At 48.2% G+C, this 17,922-nt stretch overlaps 3 protein-coding genes across 4 annotated transcripts; 1 reads left to right on the top strand and 2 right to left on the bottom strand.

Moving 5' to 3' along the window:
- Positions 1–630: 630 nt before the first annotated feature.
- On the top strand, positions 631–5,890 carry LOC125552663. Of its 2 annotated transcripts, none has more exons than XM_048716293.1 (3): positions 631–1,454; positions 3,928–4,145; positions 4,913–5,890. In XM_048716293.1, the coding sequence occupies exons 1-3, from the start codon at positions 695–697 to the stop codon at positions 5,507–5,509; spliced, it is 1,575 nt and encodes a 524-aa protein (XP_048572250.1). In that variant the 5' UTR covers positions 631–694; the 3' UTR covers positions 5,510–5,890. The 2 variants fall into 2 exon arrangements, with proteins under 2 accessions (XP_048572250.1, XP_048572251.1); XM_048716294.1 differs by lacking the exon at positions 4,913–5,890 and adding an exon at positions 4,706–4,906.
- Positions 5,891–9,087: 3,197 nt separating this feature from the next.
- LOC125554135 lies at positions 9,088–12,600 on the bottom strand. The gene is made up of 3 exons (XM_048717736.1): positions 11,330–12,600; positions 10,651–10,859; positions 9,088–10,564 (listed from the first exon to the last, which is right to left on the bottom strand). Exons 1-3 carry the CDS (start codon positions 11,353–11,355, stop codon positions 10,281–10,283), a joined length of 519 nt encoding a protein of 172 aa, XP_048573693.1. The 5' UTR covers positions 11,356–12,600; the 3' UTR covers positions 9,088–10,280.
- Positions 12,601–14,370: 1,770 nt separating this feature from the next.
- LOC125552662 (protein SOSEKI 2-like) lies at positions 14,371–17,393 on the bottom strand. Its single transcript, XM_048716291.1, has 5 exons — positions 17,013–17,393; positions 16,843–16,912; positions 16,629–16,744; positions 15,497–16,133; positions 14,371–14,762 (listed from the first exon to the last, which is right to left on the bottom strand). The coding sequence occupies exons 1-5, from the start codon at positions 17,251–17,253 to the stop codon at positions 14,636–14,638; spliced, it is 1,191 nt and encodes a 396-aa protein (XP_048572248.1). The 5' UTR covers positions 17,254–17,393; the 3' UTR covers positions 14,371–14,635.
- Positions 17,394–17,922: the final 529 nt, after the last annotated feature.

Below are 17,922 nucleotides of genomic sequence, written 5' to 3'. Positions count from 1 at the left end.
TTCATTTTTCTTTCGTACAGGCGGCGATCCGGGTTGCAAATAAACACCCACTATAGTCATGCAGGGAAAAGAAAACATCGAGAATTACACATGCATACCTCTGGATACATCGCAGGGGAAAACAACAGATTTCTCATCGCGAGTGTGAGAGAAAGCGAGAGAGATGGAGGAGAGAGAGACGTCTTAGGATTAGCCACATTCAAACATGTTTTGATTTGTGTGAACACTAAGGCCATCGCCGGCGGGGGTGAGAAGAAGAATAAGCGGCAACACAAATATGATGCGTCGCTAAAATAAAGAAGATGGACCTATTGCGGTCTTGAGTGATGGTTATTTGGTTAAGAGTGTGTGTTGTGTTTTTTCTCTCGTTGCAACGCACGGGCTCTTTTGCTAGTATTTTAAAAATCTAGAAATAAATAAATAAAGCACCGTTCTGCCCCGCATGCCCAGCCTCCAGGCCCAGACACGGCCCCTGGCGTGCCACATGCCGGTCTCGGCCCGTTTAGCTCGTGCCTGGGCCGTGCCATGCAGGCGTGCTAACGGGCCGGCCCAGATGGCACGGCCCATTTGGCCAGCTTTGCGTGGTACAGTACTATTTATACTATCCCGAACCCCAGCCAAACGCATCGAACTAGGGTTTCCTTCGGTAGAAAAGAAACAGAGCGGGCGGGCGGCTGGCGGTGAGAAGCTGAAGATGGATGCGGCGGGGAAGAGACCTGAGGTACGAGGCGGGCGGGCGCAGAAGAGACCTGAGGTGCAAAGTGATGCGGGGGAGAGATCTGAGGTACAAGGGAGGGTGCGGGGGAGAGACCTGATCTACTTCTTTGGGGGTGCGGAGGAGGTATTGAGCAATCTGTTTTCTGAGAAGCTGCGGATTGATCTGCAAAGGAAGGACATGCCTCTGGAGATGTTGAGAAACCTGATATCTGAGATGCTAGCTGCGACACTATTGATAGATGTTGGGGAGGAGGTACTTCAGCGGTGGCCGAGTAATCCTCTGAGGAGGTATTTTTTCCTCAGTAGTCGTATGGGTGAGAAGATGACAAGGAAACAGGTTCTCATTGAGATAGAGGCTCTCAGAATAATTGCAAGGTCCAGAGGTATGCGACTGTCAATGGATCACGTTCTCAAAGAGGCAGAGGCTACTGTGGAAATGGAGGAACAGGCTCTCAAGGAGATTCAGACTACTGCCAGCGAAACAGTAGAGGAACAAGCTCTCAAGATGATTCAGGCTGTCAGGGAAAGAGTACAGGACGAGTTGAAGAAGAGCTCTCTGAAGAAAAAAGTACAGGACGAGTTGAAGAAGAGCTCTCTGAAGAAAAAGCCGAGGAGGCGAAAGGGTAAGAACAAGCTTCCGGAGGAGGCCCTCTCTGAACCAAATGCCTACGATCTTCATCGAAATTTCTGGAATTCAATGTTTGCTGGCCCACGATATGGTTGCTACGAGACCACAAGTAAGCAGTCTTATCCTTGCATGGCTAAACTTTGATCTAATTTTATCCAAGTTAAACTTTTATTTGTATTGAACTCCCCCATATGCATTTTGTTCTTTGAGTTTTGGTTATCTCCATGTATTTTTTAGGTTTCCCAGCTATTTTGCCCCTTTCATGCCTGTCCAATAAATGGTCCTGTTCCATCAGAGCCACACCAAATTTGTATAAACAGGCCTCTGTATAATAATTGAAATAATAAATCTCTATACATATTTTAACTTGTACCAATCAGCCCCTGTAGTACCAATTGAAATAAAAAATTTCTATATGTATTTTTTATTACATTATGTAAATTGTACAGTTTTGACTTGTCATGGTAGTTATAATATTATTGCTTCAAACTTCTATTGGGTTTATTTTGAATTCTACATTACTTCGTTGACGGTGGCGCTATACTATGCGTGCGCACAAAATCCTTAATCTGCGCTCTGGCCATGCTGGTTGAGCCGCTTCGTCCAAACAACAGATTTTGTTTCCACCCTTTAGTAAAAGGCATGGCAGAGGATAGTAAATGAATTAAATTGGTCGCGGGCTGGACCCTCTGGTTCTCTGCTCCACTTGATTAGTATTTTTCTTTTGCCCCTAGTAATATAGCAACCATAGTAACCTTATTACAATGTTTACCTGCTCCACCCTCTGGTCCACAGTCCTGTCTACTCGGGCCTTGTAATTTAAATTGGGCAGATGGGAGATAACCATCAGTTGGATGGTAATTTTTGGATGGTAATTGTGTTACGACTTTGGAATTAACCGATTACTATTAGCTACTATGTGGTAATTGTATTAATATATGGTCTTACATGTTAAAGTGGAAATTGTAACAAACCAATTGCTATTGGATTACTACTACTTGGTACTAGTTTTACTACACATGCTTCATTTATCGTTCACATGCATGTGGCGGCCATGCTAGTAATGCATCACTTTAATATTACTATGATTAGAGAAAATATTACCATTAATCGTGCGCTAGGCTGATCTTGGGAAAAATCCTAGCAAACATCATATAAGGAAATTAAAACGGTCACCGGCTGCCACAAACCACTCTTGGACTCTCCCTCGCGTGCTCGTAATCTGGTATTCTTGTTACGCCTGGCACACACCACTCCACCATTAATATGGTACTCTTGTTACGAGGCTGCCATGCAAAAAAAAACACTGAAAGACGTGTACATATTGAAAATGGTAATCTTATCACCGGCTGTCACGAATCACTCCTCTGCCCTTTAATCGTTCTGCCTATTTAGTTACCAGGATGCAACACATAAAATAATTGAGCATAAGACGTGTCTGCATTGGGAACAGTAATCATGTTACAATCTGCGACCGCTATATTTATTAGCCACACACAAAAGTGCTACGTACCAATTAGCCATGCAGAAAACTATTGTGCAAACGAGTTTTACTATTAGTTAGTCTCAATTTACTATTGTTCTGTGGGTCAATCCCTCGTAGCAAAATGTGCTTTGGTTAACATAGATAGATAGCTCATTACGGTTGATCTTCAGCCTGGAGGCGAGCGACGCTAGAGCAGTTTTTTGGGTGGACTTTTGGTTGGCTGGGTAATTAGAGAGCCCGCTCGTTCTGCTGTGGGCTGGAGCGTACGATATATACATATAACCCGCTAATGCATTTTCTACTTAATAATCACTAGTACCTTCCAAATAATGTGCTTTCCATACATACATACATACATACATACATACATACATACGTACGTACGTACGTACGTGATTACTCTTTTAGAGCTGCACCTACAAATATGTAGGAATCTAGAAAATGGGCTCCACCAACAAGTTTTTCCGACTGTCAGTAGCATGGATACAGCGTGGAGTTAAGTAGCAGCAGCAGTTTCTGCCTCCTTCCTATGCGAAGGCCAGGGAAGAAAGAGCTCAGACATTTTTTTTCTTTTCCTGTCAAACCTGCAGGGAAGGAAGTTTTCCCATGAATCCTGTTTTCCGAACGCCCTGTAGGAAATCAATCCTATGGAAACTGAGGTCCTACAGTTTTCCCGTGGAATCCCTCCTTTCTGAACAACCCCTTTGTTTGCAGTTTGGAGTATGAATACAGTTTGCATTTCTTAGTATTAGTACGACGTGTATGTTCCAGCTACTCGGAGTATCAGTACAGTTTGGAGTATTTAAGAGCATTTTAGTCCTGGATTTGTGTGTGCTCGGATCTGAGTATTTGATACGGGTAAGTAATTGAGTTCATACTATCGTATAGGTTACAGTATTTAAAAAAATCTGAACCCAATTATGCATAGCCCATGTATCAGTATCAAGCCTACACCGACCAACGTTTTTATGTAGGCCCATCAGAGTCGATATCGTACCACTCCCTATAATTTCTTTTCCAAGTTTTTTTGTTAATATGGCATAATGTGTTAATTTTAATCTTTTATTGCTAACTACTTTGTTTATCAACAATGCAGCTTCTATCCCTCCCATGCGATTCACTGATGATGTATGTGACCTCGCTGGCCCACTTGAGACTCTTCAGATTTTTTCAGTCAAAGTCGTTGGAGTAAAGAAGGGGATATCTTGGCCACTTAGTCTCTATGGCAAGATTGCGGCACGCGACACAGTTGATCGCAATCGCAATATCATCTTTGATTGTGAGAGGGATAACTGTGAAATCCTCTACGAGGATGTACGTATATATTCTCCAAAAATACCACTTTCTCCTGTCTGCAGTTAACGTTTTCAACCATAGAGTATTCTTGAAAAGCATGCCCTACAACTAACAAAGAGATATGAATTATTATATAATTTGAACTGGAGAACTCATGGCATGTATCTTGTGGTTGGTTGAAAATCTCAATTAAAAATCTTATGGCATCTAAGCAACAATCCTGTGGTTATATCACATGCTCTTTGTAAACACTTCCAATAATGATACAACTTGCCAACATGTGCTATCTCCTACCTGTATTTTGATTAAATTTCATAATGTAAGGTCAGTAACGTGCAAGCTCTTGTAAACCTCATGCTTCGTGGACAGCAAATAAAAGCACGATAGTCAATTTTTAAAGTTTCCACCTCAGTTATTGCAGTAGAATGCATGCTTCTTTTTGAAGGTTTTGAAATGTCAGCTCTTATATAGTGTTTGCTTACCTGTGGTTTCAATAGCTGTGTTGAACACTTAAATGTCTGCCCCAGTTTAGTCCATATTTTCTACTGACCTTTGGTGCTGCGTTATGCATTGTTCAGAATGTGGCAATTAGTACTCGAAGTATGTCTGGCCCAATATGCCTTCAGATAACAGGAAGATGTGGGTTCAGTAAGATGGTTGATCGACATCAGATTGGATGCTACTGATTTCCCCTTTTATATCTGAACTAATCTTGATGTTGTGTGGCTAGCATTCAGCATAATTATTTTGAATTCTCATAATGATTATTGCCCCATTATATGCAGAGTCCGTATTTACCTCTCACCGGTCCTTCCCGTGCTGTTGTGTTGTCGGTACATCATTCATATATCGAGGTTGAGTTAAAACTCAAGCTAGATTCTGGTGATGAAGAATTCAGCTACGTATCTGATGCCTACATCGAGATTGTCCCTTTTAACTCCTTCGTCATGCAACGAGATTTGGCTGGCAGGCTTAGCACGTTGCAGATAACTGTGGCCCACATTATTCATTCCGTGGAGGCTACAATTAGTGTCAAAGTCAAACATGGGGAATGGCCATATGGCCATGGAGGCCTATTTACTGCGTCTACTGCTAGCATCAATGACATGGAAGTTGTGCTTCTTGGATTTGAGGTTGATGAGGTCCTACCTGTTAAGGATGATGGGCATGTCAAGCTTTTTCGTCGCGTCGTTAGCGTTGAAAGCAAAGGAAAGCTTGAAGTCTTGGTGGAAGCAAACCCTGCCAATGATGAAGAGGATGTAGTTAGCGACGACATCTATTTCACACCCAAGAGATCTGGTAGGAGCCACCAAATGCTCAAGGTTGGCTCTTGTGAGATGGAGGTAACGGTGGCGTGGTCTCTCCTTTTGTCTTATGGATGAAGGGGCCATGGGGTTTGTGCTTGCTTTGCTGGAAGTAGTCACAGCTGTGTGTCGCGTGTCTGTTTGCTACTTGGGTAGCTGCTGCTTGTGAAGTAGAGGCCATGATGTTTGTGCTTGCTTTGCTGGTACTAGAGTCATCGTGTGTGTCTGTCGTGTGTCCGTTTGTTATGCAGTGCTCCAGTGGTACTTGCATAGCTGCTGCTTGTGAAGTACTCCTGTGTGTGATATGTTGAACCTGTTGAAGTAGTAGCGAAATCTCTGTTTAGTTGAACCTGTTGAACTGTCTGTCCAGTTGAATTAGGTGAAGTGTATGTTATGCTTCAATGTATGACTTATGACTAATGATACTGATCTAAATATATCCTAGTAGTGTTGCATGTCCGTACGAAACAGTTGAAGTGCGTTTGTAGCACTTCGCATGGATGGGCAAAGCTAGATTTGATTTATCATCCTTGCTCTTTTATTTTAGGGCGATTTGATTATTTGCCATCATTTACTTTGGATTTTGACATTTTGCCACTCATTACATTGAAATTGATCTGATGACACTTCTTAGTTTGCATTTTGATTTTTTGCCACTTTTCAACACAAAAATAATCTTTGTAAATGAAAGACAAATGGAGTGCACAAAGCAGAGGACAAAACTACCCTTTTACCTGTTTGACTGAAACACATAACACATCCTCCTCACCAAATCGAGATGAACCCTAACTCATAACTCAGCCGCCGCCGTCACCCCTGCTGCTACCGGGTGGCCCTGCAGACCGGTGGAGGAGTGCAGGTGGGAGCTGCTTATCAGTCGAGTCCAGCCCACATGGTCCCATCGGCGGCGTCCCTGAACCACGCATAGCCGAGCGCACCGCAGCGGCTAGGGAGCTGGAACGGCGCCCGGCGCGCGAGTGCTTCAGGCTGCCAATGACCCGTTCGCCACTGACACCCCGCCTGCCCCATGCTGCTCTTGCTTGCCCGTGTACTAGTGGTATAGCAGCTGCTGCTGGTCGCCGCTGCCGCACGTAGTGCTATTAGTGTTGCTCACGCCTCGTGCCTCCGCACTAGCCGGCCACGTAGAACACAAGCTGAACGAACGGCAGCTGATGCAATGCATAATCCCAGCGCTTGGAGCGGGAGCAATCAATATAGCAGTTCTGCGCCCGCGAGACAGGAACGAACAGACATGAAGAGCTCATCTATCGACTCGGTCAATCGAGAACATGGGCAGGTTCGGGATTTCACATGGGCAAGGGCAAATCCTCAAAGTTCCAACTAAGAAGTGGCAAAATATCAATTACAAAGTAGACAGTGGCAAATTGTCAAAGTCCAAAGTAAGTGGTGGCAAGAAATCAAAATCCCCTTTATTTTACTACATACTACGTTGTTCTATAATATAAAATGTTATTACAACCAATATATGGAGGAAGTTGAATAGAATGGTTGATTTCGAGAAAGCTTGATTTGCTTATCTTGAATAGGCACGACTTCTGAGTTGTGACATTTGGGTCATTCGCTGCACGGCAGAGTGCTCGAGCCCTTTGGGCTACTGTTTCGATCGTCACCCGCTTAGAGCATCTTCAGCCGCGCCCCTAACAGGCCTTTTCCAGACAATTTTGCCGTGCCGGCATCAAAAAAACAGTCCAGTCATGCCCCTAGAAGCCCGTTTTTCGGCGGCTTGGGGCGAAACTGGTGCCGGTGGATCCAGGCCGAACCCGGCTTCCTGAGGAGCGCCGGCACAAGCAAAAAGGGCGCGTGGGTCCGCCCTGTTGGCGAGGCGAGCGCCTCTTCCCGCCGTTTCTTCCCACATTTTCCTCACTTCCCTCCCGTACTCTTTCTTCCTCCCGCCAATCTCCCTCCCGCTCGCCTTCCTCCTCCCAGCCGGCCGGCATGCCACCGAAGAAGTACGTCGCCCCCCGCGCGGCGGCAACCGCGACCGCCTCCGTCACCTAGCCGAAGCAGAGGAAGCCGAGGGCGCCGCCGACCAAGTCATCGGGCATGTCAAACGCCGAGTGGAGGGCGGAAGTTCAGCAGCGGGAGGCTGTCACCGCCGACCGGCGGAACATGGCCATCGCCAAGAAGGCCCGCGACAACGCGACGCGCGCGGCTGCGGCTGCCTAGGCGGACCAAATCGAGGCCGAGGCGGCTCGCGTGGGGATGATGAATCCACCCGGAAGCCACGCCCAGTACGCGCCCTGGGTCAGCAAGGCGTCGGCTCTCCGCAACCATGGGGATCACCCTCGCCGGACTACGCCGACGGTGACGCGCACGGTGGGTTCAACCCAAACGTCACCTTCCCCCATGGATACCCGGTCCAGCGCACGCCCTCACCCGCCTTCGCCGGCGTGCAGTACCCTCCATACAACTACTCGCCGCCCGCCTACGCTTCCTCCCCGACGCCCCTGCTACGCCGTGGCCCGCTGCCCTTCTGGCACCTGGGCGACACCGACGAGACTGAGGCCGACATGGACGACATCATCGCGACAGGTTCGGCCGCGGCCGCCGCATCTCCCAGGTTCGTCACCCAGGACGAGGTGGTTGATCTCAGCGGCGGCATGGACGGCGAGCTCGGCTACGTCTACGGCGAGGACGAGCAGGAGGAGCAGGAGGAGGAGGACAACGAGGAGGGGGAGGAGGAGGAGGAGCCGACACCTGTGACGGCGAAGGGGCGCAAGAAGAAGCGGGTGGTCAGGACAGGCGAGCCGCGCATCAAGTGGGCGTCCAAGGAGGAGGAATGCCTCGCCGAAGTATGGAAAGTCGTCTGCCTCGACCCGACGACCGACACGAACCAGAGCGTCGACACGTACTGGGACCGCATCAAGGCCGAGTTCTTGGCATGGTACTTGGCGGAGCGCGGCCTCATCCTGAACCAGCTTCCCTCGACAAGGCCGCCGACGCCGACGCCAACGCCGACGCCGACGCCGACGCCAAGCCCGCGAGACGACGCCTCCACGACGCCCAGCACCACCGAAGCCGCGCCGACACCGACAAGCCCGCGCACGCCAACTCCGCCGACGCCTGGGGCAGAGCCCGCCGAGTGATGCGCACGCGAACTTCTGCCGCTCTATTTTTTGTACGCCGAACTGTGGGTTGCGATCGCCCGATTTGTGGCGTCTTTTATGAGCGGGAACGACCAAGTTTAAATTTTTCACGTCTTGGGGGCAGCGCCTGGGGGTGTGACTGGGAGCTAGGTCGCCCCAGGGGCCGAACTAGCGCCGATTCGCCCTCAGACCGCCCCTTTTTAGCACCCTAGGGGGCCGAACGGCTGGAGATGCTCTTACCTCCAATCGCCATAGGACCCGAGGTTGCTCGCCATTCCGCTCCGTTCCTTTGCATGTGTCATGACCTTGGTGCAACTTCGACGCCGATCAGCTCATGTGCGGGCGCGCATCAGCCCGCACCGAGCACTAGGTGTAGCAACATGCCACCCTTCTGGTGGACTTGGACGACTAACGGATACTATATGCGGAGTATTCAATTGTCCTAAAGCCAATTAATCGGACCTTCTTGCTTCCCTTGCCTTCCAACTTGTATCAAAACGCAGCACATATCAGCTGCCAAGATCAGCTGATCTAAATTACCAACAAAAAGGAACGAAAGCAGAGATAACTTTCTCATTTTCCGATACATAACATGATACATCTTCCCACCAACTAAGACAAGACCAAGCGTCAGATTTACATGTACCAAAAAGAATGAAAAAACACAAAAATGATGTCAAAACTATGCAGCACAACATTACAGGTTTTTCGACGAGCCTGCCCAACCACTCTGTTTACAAATGGATATATATGTGTGTGAACCTGGCCAACACAAAAGCTTTGTCTCATATTCTCTGGTTCATGCGGAGACCATCGTGTTCAGCACAAATACCATTATCTGGCTGGCTCGTTTCTCGGATACTGCCCTAAGAGCTTCCATGTCCAACATCCAATACAAATGATCAGCTGCACACTTGGACTCCCACTCACGCAGAGGTTGAGCCACAGACATAAGACATAGAGTAATGCACTACTACTTCCTACTATGACCTTCCCGCTGAATGGCGGAAGTGCGTGTATTTTCAATGAGTGCTCTAAGGGTCAGTTTTTTTGGTCTTCTAAAATAAGCTGGGTAAGGTACCTAACGGGTACCTACTGAGCTTATTCTAGAAGCCATCAAAAGAACTGACCCTAATATATACTCCCTCCGTCCCATAATATAAGAGCGTTTTTACACTAGTATAGTGTCAAAAGCGCTCTTATATTATGAGACAGAGGGAGTACTACGCAAGATCTGTGGTGCAAAGATACATGGCGTGAATCAGCTGCAAAATACATGACATGCTTGAGAGGTTTGGTCGTCCGATCCTGCCATGGAACACTATCTTAAAATTTAATCTGATGAATCTGGTGGATTCAGACTATGACAGGTAGTAAACAGTAACAATAACAAAATGTGTTCTGAGGGCAGGCACCATGCTATATCTGGGTGATATTCTGTATGTTGTTTTTCTCATGAAAATTTTACCTCTCTCCTTTATGGTTATTTGCCATGTATCTAGTGTAATGATCCTATCTATTAATGGGAGTAGCTCAAACTTGACAGTGGTGCTTGACCGTGCAGGAACACACCATGTTAACCACAAGAATGCAATTCTTCAGCGTATTGACATATCGAGCTATGACTCGACGGAAGGGGAAAAACGGCGAGGGTGGATAGCAATACCTAGAGGAACTGCATTCTGCAACCATAAATGGGTGCAGCCTGTTGAAGTACTCATTCTATTTCCTCCATTATCACTTTATTCTGGAGAGCCACTAACAAATGAATTTAGTCTCCGAGAACCATTTCCATGTTTTCCCAAGCCAGACCTTCTCATAGGCTCATTAAGATTGTCATAACAACTATCTGGTGTGGTTGGAGCTGAGTTCAATGATACAACTGAAGAAGAACCAGATGCTTGTTGAGGAACTCGAGCACTCAGGCTAGGATATCGTAATGACAGTTCTGAAGATACAGAGATTATAAGATCACTAGCTGCACGGGGTTGCCAGCTCGTGGCTTGCTTAAAGAAAAGCTTTGATTCTGCAGAGGATAAAAGGGCTGGGAGTCAGAATTATAAACAAACACTTGTCCTCAAGCGCATGTTCTTTTTTTTCCCAACAGTTCACCTGTATAATTGCAGCTATATGATATAAGTACAGCATACTGATCATTAAGAGCAGCACCGGGGTCGCTAACCCCAGGCACAGAAGCATTTGTATCAACTCCAGTCATCTTTGGGAGTGACCAAGTCAGAGATACATCACTGTTGATCATCCAATCCCTGGAAAGAAACATATTTGCAGGCTTCAGAATAATTGAGTGCTCCTTATCTCGCCTGGAAAGAAACGATTAATAATACTTCAGATGTATGGATACCGCCGGTCTTTGGCAGAAACTTCAAACCAAAGGTAAGTGCATATAAACTAATAACAAGCATGATTAGTATACAGAAAACTGCAGTAGTCGTGCAAAAGATTTACATGAATTTGCTTAAAGCGTAATAGCTGATTTCACCGAAGATGGTGAGACATAACTCTAAACTTTGCAGGAGGCTACTTACTACCGTGACGGATATAAAGGTGCATTAAGATGCAGTGAAGCAAGCGATGCAGTAAGGTACTCCTAGTAGATTTCAGACCAGTGTCCGTGCATCAAGCAGATGGTTGCGAAACTAAAATTATAGCACCAAGCTTGCAACTATTTATGCATAGTCCATAAACTTCCCAAAGTCAATCATTTCAACAAAAGATTTATTAGTGTATAATGTCACCCAGCAACTAAACAGGCAGATCATTCGAAACATACCACGATGTCTCCATTCTGCAGAGCATAGCACCTTACAGTATCCCGAGCGACTCCTCTAGACGTGCCACCATAAAAAAAAACCTTTATCAGAGATGGTATCATAAGCAGTACTCCTTGAAACTGTGTTAATTCCCTGGATATCTGAACATGATTGTTCGTCTGCCATATTAGTTGTAGCTACTCTTTTCTTGGGCCAGAGAGGTTCATCTGACTCCGCAATTCAGACAAAAAAGTTGGATTATTTAAAAAGAATTGCAGCATGTTTTCTATTTGCTGTTTGCAACCTTTAATCTGAAGGAGAGATTCGGTCTCCAAAATATCTGGTGTTGAAGGAGAAACTTTGTCATCGAGTTCGGACATCTCCATGTTCTCCTCAACACCGTGAGAACTATTTTCTCTGGTTGTGCCTCTGTTTCAAAAAAATAATTCTCTGGTTGTTCCATTTGCTCATCACCATTTTCACTGACAGGACTAGATTATTTGTACGGTGCTGCAGCGAATTTCCATTCTAAGGCATCACGGCAGCAGTTCTAAATGGAGATATGACGTGCATATCTTGCTTGGAGGCTGATAGGAACGCCAGTATATGGACCTGCTCGTCTGATAATCGAAATAATTCCGATACGAAAACCAATAACAGCTTTTGAGCAAATGTATGGGTTGACTATTAACTTCCACAAAAGTGAGGTATACCTTTTTGGGAAGCCAAAAACAAAAGTGAGATTTATCAAGAAATACTCACTTGTAGCAAAGGGGAGGTTCCCTTCAAATATCTGGGACTACCTGTTACCAATGTGAGATTAGGAAATAAATTTTGGAAAAGCATGACTGAGAAAATAGAGAAGAGATGTGCTTGCTGGCAAGGGAGGCTTTTGAATATGGCTGGGAGAGTAACCCTAGTCTAGGCCTGCCTGACAAATATGCCTATGTATATGATGTCTTTTTACCCCTTGCCAGTAGGAGTTAGGAAAAAAGCTGGCTTCTTCAGAGCCAGACTAGTCTGGCAGGAGAATGAGGATAAAAGGAAATATCATTTGGTCAACTGGAAAACGTGTTGTTTGCCAAAGGACCTGGGTGGTTTAGGGATATTGAATCTTGACTATATGCATAAAGCCTTGCTAGCAAAATGGCTCTGGAAGCTAGAGACAGAAGATGGGATGTGGGTCAGAATCCTTTTGAATAAGTATGCAAAAGGAAAATGTATATCTGAAATTAAAAAGAAACCTGGGGACTCTCAGTTTTGGGGGGCCCTGATGCAGATCAAAGACATTTACTATAATAATGTGAAAAAGAAATTGGGAGATGGACAAAACGCTAGATTCTGGGAAGACTGGTGGGTAGGGTCCAAACCATTAAAAGAGGCCTACCCAAGCCTATACTTCATCAGCTTAACTCGTGACATTTCGGTGGCCCAGGCCATTGATATGGGATGGGAGGGTTTTAAGTTTAGAAGAAATTTGCCTGGAGACAAAAGAGCTTTATGAGAGGGTTTGAAAAACAGATGTGGAGGGGTGAGAAGTATGTGGGCAAAGTTCATCCAATGTGGATGTTGACAGCCAACAGACAATTCTCTGTTCGATCGTTATATCAACAGTTAGTTAAAACAGATGTGGGATTCCCACACAAATTTCTTTGGAAAGTGAAAATTCCAGCGAATTAAGATGTTTTTATGGCTGTTTGCCAAAAAAAAGTATACTAACCAGAGATAATCTTGCAAGAAGGGGGTGGAAAGGGGATCAAAGATGTGTATTCTGTGGTCAAAATGAAAACATGGATCATCTTTTTCTCTCTTGCTCTACTGCAAGGCTGCTTTGGAATATGATAAAATGCTCATTCAATATAAAAACAACCCCGGTTGGGGTTGATGATTGCCTGGGCGCCTGGATTAGGAAATTCAAAAGAGGAAAAAAAAACTTGTGCTAGTTGGAACGTCTGCAATTCTTTGGACTATTTGGAAATGTCGAAATGATATAATTTTTCGAGATAAATTGATCAATGACCCCATGAGGTTGGTGAAATTAACTTGCAATTGGATTGTGGATTGGGATGTTTTGCAGGAAAAAAAAAACAGGACAAAACCTTCTGATGCTGGGGGCAAGGCTAATCGAGCAAGTAGCAAGTGAGGTATACAAAGCTTCGCAGGGATGGAGAGCTGGAGTTCCCCGTCTGACGAACTGAAGACTTCGTTTCATGGAGATGGCTGGATTTTCCTTTCTTGTGTTTAATTTGCTGGAGGCTGCGCCCTCTTTATCCAAATGTGTCGCCTGTGACCCCTCCTAAAACTTAAATTTAGACGCCTGTGACCCCTCCTAAAACTTAATTAGACTTGATGCCTTCGTTAATGAAATCGGAGCCCCCCCTCCACACACACACACACACACACACACCCGCGCTCTTTTGCTCAAAAAAAGTATGCACCAAGATGCACCCAAGTAAATGCAGGAGGGAAAATGCATTTACCAGCAAAGAGGAAGGGGAGGTCCAAAGGTTGGAAATGCATCATGTCTGAATCCTCACTCCCATTCTCTGGAAGCCCCTCTGCAAAAGCAAATTGTAAATTACTCCCTCCATTCCAAAAACTGGAAATGCAGCGTTCGGTCATGTTCGTTTTGACTCCCTATTTATCTGTCCACTCAGTTATGTCCCTTACTTTTTTTCTTATACGTCCATTCAAATGCATGTGATGAATAAAGGAGAGAGAAGAAAAAAAATAGTAAAGAAAGAAAAAAGATGCTTTATGATGGGTTCAATCCTATGTGGCGGACGCATGACCACTAACTAGACATGCCCGGTCACTCCTCATACTCATCACATATACGAGATAAATAAGAGGAGTGGAGGAGTGGCGAACAGTCCCAACATTTAAAAAGACTTTGAGGGGTTTGGTTGGATCAATTTTTTGCTTCTGCATTTAAGGAGACTTTGAGGGATTTGGTTGGGTATCAGTAGTTAATTTAAGAAGTCCGACTGTAGATGTTGTTACGTAGTATCGGGGCCTGGGGGCGTGACATACAGTGTCAGAAATACAGGCACACCGGGCATGATCAGTCGATTACTTGCATTGCTACCGGTCCGTATGGATACAGTAGTACCGACTCTCACCGTTCACATAGACATAGGATCCAAAATTAAGTGCCATGCGTGCTGGCTTGTCCAACATCGAACTAGATGCTAAGCCTAGCTCTCAATGCTAACCCATGGTCCACAACACAAGTAGAGATGCTAAACACTCCTGCTACTGGAACTATTACTACATGCTCTGTCAGAAGCAGAGATTAATCTAGATAGCTAAGCCGAGGCGCCGGCCTATTTCTGGTGCTGCGGCTGCCTCTTCCTGCCCGGGATGCACCTTCCCCTCATCATCCCCTCCTCCCCTCCGATGCGCCCATCCGCCGTCCCCTCGCCGATCACCCCCGCGCCAAGCCTCGAGCCCCTGAATAATTCAAACACAAAACCATTCTCAGCAGCGATCATATGCATGTGTTGGACGTGATTAGGAGCACAGTGATGACAGCTACTGCAGTAGGCTAGGCTAGCAGCATGTCTGCACGTATGTGAAGGCACTTTTGCCTGGCGATCGATCCAGCGAGCGATCGAGCGAGCAGAGTGGGCGGTGGCCCGCGCATGCACTGCACAGTGCACGGAACACTGCAGCAGCGCGACGACGCAGCTAGGCTAGCCGCCGTGCCATGTGACGCGCCTGAACGTGCAGTGCACCACACCGCCAACGAGGATCCATGGAGCAGTACATGGTCGGCACGTACGTGCTTGCAATGGTAGTAGCGCGTCCTAGCTAGAACCGTGAACCAACCAATGGATCCTGCAATGTGTTGGCGCTTTGGCTGCCCGCGACGACATGCATGCATGAAAGCTTTTTCCTACTGTGTCGTTTTTCCAGGACCAAGGACGTGCATGTTCATCTTTTGACCTCCGTGCCCTGCCACGGCTAAAGACCGAACCTCGTGGGCTACGTTCACATGACATGACCCTAATTGTAATGAGTGACCGATGTGACAAGCCGAGTGAGATTATGGGAACTCATATGCGCCCGACAGTGTCGTTCAAAACTACTGCAGCTCACTACGTACTTCAAACTGAGAATATGTATAGCGCTACACGTGACGAACGAAGGAGGATTAATGGTTGCAAGCAAGCAAAGCTGATTACCTCTCCTCGGTGTACGAGTTGGAGCGTTTGAGCGAGGAAGCAGGCAGCGGGGTGCCCCTGCCGCCGCTGTCCACGATGATGCTGCCGCTGAAGTACTCCTTCTCCTCCGCCCCCATGCGGCCGAACCGCCGGCTCAGCTCGCCGCCCGCCGCCTCCTCCTCGTCGTCGTCCTCCGCGCCGGCGCGGGACGACAGCCGGCTCACCAGGCCGCAGCTCCGCCTCGGCTCGGCCCGGCCGCCGCACTTGGCCGGACCGGCGGTGACCGCCCCGCACGCGATGAGCTGCAGGAGCATCGACCCGGTCCTGTTCGGCTCGGCCTCGTCGCAGCGGCCCGCCTGCTGCGGCGGCGGCGGCTTGTCGGAGGACGTCGAGGACGGCGGCGAGGTCTCCTCGACGGGCAGCTCCACGGGGTGGCCACGGTTGGTGCGGGCCGAGACGGGCTTGTTCGGCCCGCCCAGCCTAGCCGCGGCGGCACGCCGGTGGTACGGGTACCCGAGCTCGTCGTCCTCGGGGTCCTCGCCGGCGTCGTCCCGGTAGGCGTCCACGTACTGCTTGTGGCTGTGCGGGAGGGCCAGCGGGGGCTTGGTCGGCGACCTGTCCGTCACGCGGAGGTGCTGGAACCGCTCCCCTGCAACGGCTGGCGATCAGGGAAACGAAAATTAGTTGGACAGTGACCGCGGTGCTGTACTTCTGCTGCACATAAATTCATGTTTTACTTCGGACACTGCATTGCATGCCATGGTAGACTTCTGGCGCCACCGTGCATGCATGCATTAACGCCATGGAGAAAAAAGGAGCAGGAATTCTAGCGTTCGAGCCGTTGGGTGATAAATTCCTCGCGACTTTCGACGCGGGTGCAGAAAGGGAACGTGCAAGGTGTAAGAAGCTGCTGTGGGTACTTCGTTTTTTACCAGCTCCTCTCTCTTGGACCATTCGTTTGAAAACGAGTCGACAATGGGGACAGAGAGAGGCGAAAAGATGGAAAAGACGGCTTGTTTTTTGCACGAGAAGAAGGAACAAAAAAAGTAATGAAGTTATCACAGTATCGCTCATGGTCATGCTAGGAAGAAGAAGAAGTTGTTTCTTTTACATGCGTCGTGGTTAAGCGATGGAGAGTGATGATTTTCATTACCGGAAGAACAGCCGGGGAAGATCTCGGAGCCCTTGAGGACGTACTCCACGCCGTCGGACGGATATATCACGTCGCTCTCGGAGAGGTCGTTCCACACGTAGCCGTTCTTGTAGTTCCTTCAATCAAAGAGTAACACAATTGCAAGACCATGAGCACATTACTACCACACGAGAAATACGTACGGAGCGTGTCCAATAAACGATCCGGCGCCTACCTCTTGCAAGACCATGAGAAGAGAGCGGGCATGCCTTTCCCCCTCAGCAGCGTCAGCTTGTCCATCACATCTTCGCGGCGACAAAAATGGAGCATCGATCATCAGCCATGGCTAGAGACAGATGACCAGGGACGCAGATGAAGGTGCAGATGGAAGAAGTGCATGCCTACCTTTGAGGCGGAGCGGCTGGTGGGGAAACTGCGCGAGCTCCATGAAGTGCGGGTGCTCGAGCTGGCCGCTGCGGCAGAGGTAGTAGATGATCTGCACCCGCCTCATGGGCCTCGCCGGCGCGGACCTCGCCGTCACCGCCGACGCGTACGCCGGCCTGCCGCGCTCCGGGCTCGCCTCCATCTGCGCCCTGCCGCCGCCGGCGTGGTGATGGAGCTTCCTCCCCTCTCCCGCCGCCTCCATTTCCTTCGCCTCACCACTCACTCGCTCTCTCCCTAGCTGCAAGCCTGCGACCGCAATGCAACTACGGCCCCGCTAGAACGGAAGTCAAGCCGTTTATATTAGAAGAAGAGCGGGTGCTCTGCTCAGCTCTGCGCTGCTGGGTGGTGGGCGTTGGGCTGGCGCCGGGCCCCGCGGGTTTTACTAGGGAAGACTGTGCGACGGTGAGGGCTTGAGGTCGTCATCATGCTACTATGATCGGTCGGGCGATGCGTGTGGAGCTGGGCTGGGCTGGAACATCCTGGTACCCCGCGCCCATGCTCCACTGCTCTCACTCCTCTTTACACACAGGTCGTCACTGCTACGTGTCGTAGTATGTCACGTCGCGCGCTTTGCGGTGCTCAAAAGAGCCCAACCGCCTGTCCATCGGTGCCACCCGCCCGTGTATCTCGCCACGCCAGCCCAACTTTCAGTTTTCACCGTGTCGCCTCGATCGCCAGGTTGAGTAGTAATTACCGTTGCTTTATTTACTCGATCGATTCGGTCGACCGACCCGTTTTCAGCAGCAGCGGCGGCGCACGCTCGATGGCATGGGGAGTGAAAATTAGCCTCGTATAGACTTTGGGCAGCGCGGCGCAGGGCGTCATCAGGCAAGCATGCACCGCCACTGTCGCGAAATAAGTGCACCTGCCT

The sequence above is a fragment of the Triticum urartu genome, chromosome 4, assembly GCF_003073215.2.
Source record: "Triticum urartu cultivar G1812 chromosome 4, Tu2.1, whole genome shotgun sequence".
Lineage (NCBI taxonomy): Eukaryota > Viridiplantae > Streptophyta > Magnoliopsida > Poales > Poaceae > Triticum > Triticum urartu.
This window is presented reverse-complemented; position numbering and strand designations above follow the sequence as displayed.

What these genes read in the sequence shown, in the direction of transcription:
- LOC125552662 (XM_048716291.1), bottom strand. Translation starts at nt 17,253, where the DNA reads ATGGAGGCGGCGGGAGAGGGGAGGAAGCTCCATCACCACGCCGGCGGC. An exon ending in CCAGCCGCTCCGCCTCAAAG is followed by an intron (nt 16,913 to 17,012) that starts GTAGGCATGCAC and finishes GTCGCCGCGAAG; the next exon opens with ATGTGATGGACAAGCTGACG. An exon ending in TTCTCATGGTCTTGCAAGAG is followed by an intron (nt 16,745 to 16,842) that starts GTAGGCGCCGGA and finishes CTTTGATTGAAG; the next exon opens with GAACTACAAGAACGGCTACG.
- LOC125552663 (XM_048716293.1), top strand. Translation starts at nt 695, where the DNA reads ATGGATGCGGCGGGGAAGAGACCTGAGGTACGAGGCGGGCGGGCGCAG. An exon ending in TGGTTGCTACGAGACCACAA is followed by an intron (nt 1,455 to 3,927) that starts GTAAGCAGTCTT and finishes TCAACAATGCAG; the next exon opens with CTTCTATCCCTCCCATGCGA. An exon ending in GTGAAATCCTCTACGAGGAT is followed by an intron (nt 4,146 to 4,912) that starts GTACGTATATAT and finishes CATTATATGCAG; the next exon opens with AGTCCGTATTTACCTCTCAC.
- LOC125554135 (XM_048717736.1), bottom strand. Translation starts at nt 11,355, where the DNA reads ATGCTCTGCAGAATGGAGACATCGTG. An exon ending in TGCAGAATGGAGACATCGTG is followed by an intron (nt 10,860 to 11,329) that starts GTATGTTTCGAA and finishes GTTTCTTTCCAG; the next exon opens with GCGAGATAAGGAGCACTCAA. An exon ending in ATATAGCTGCAATTATACAG is followed by an intron (nt 10,565 to 10,650) that starts GTGAACTGTTGG and finishes TATCCTCTGCAG; the next exon opens with AATCAAAGCTTTTCTTTAAG.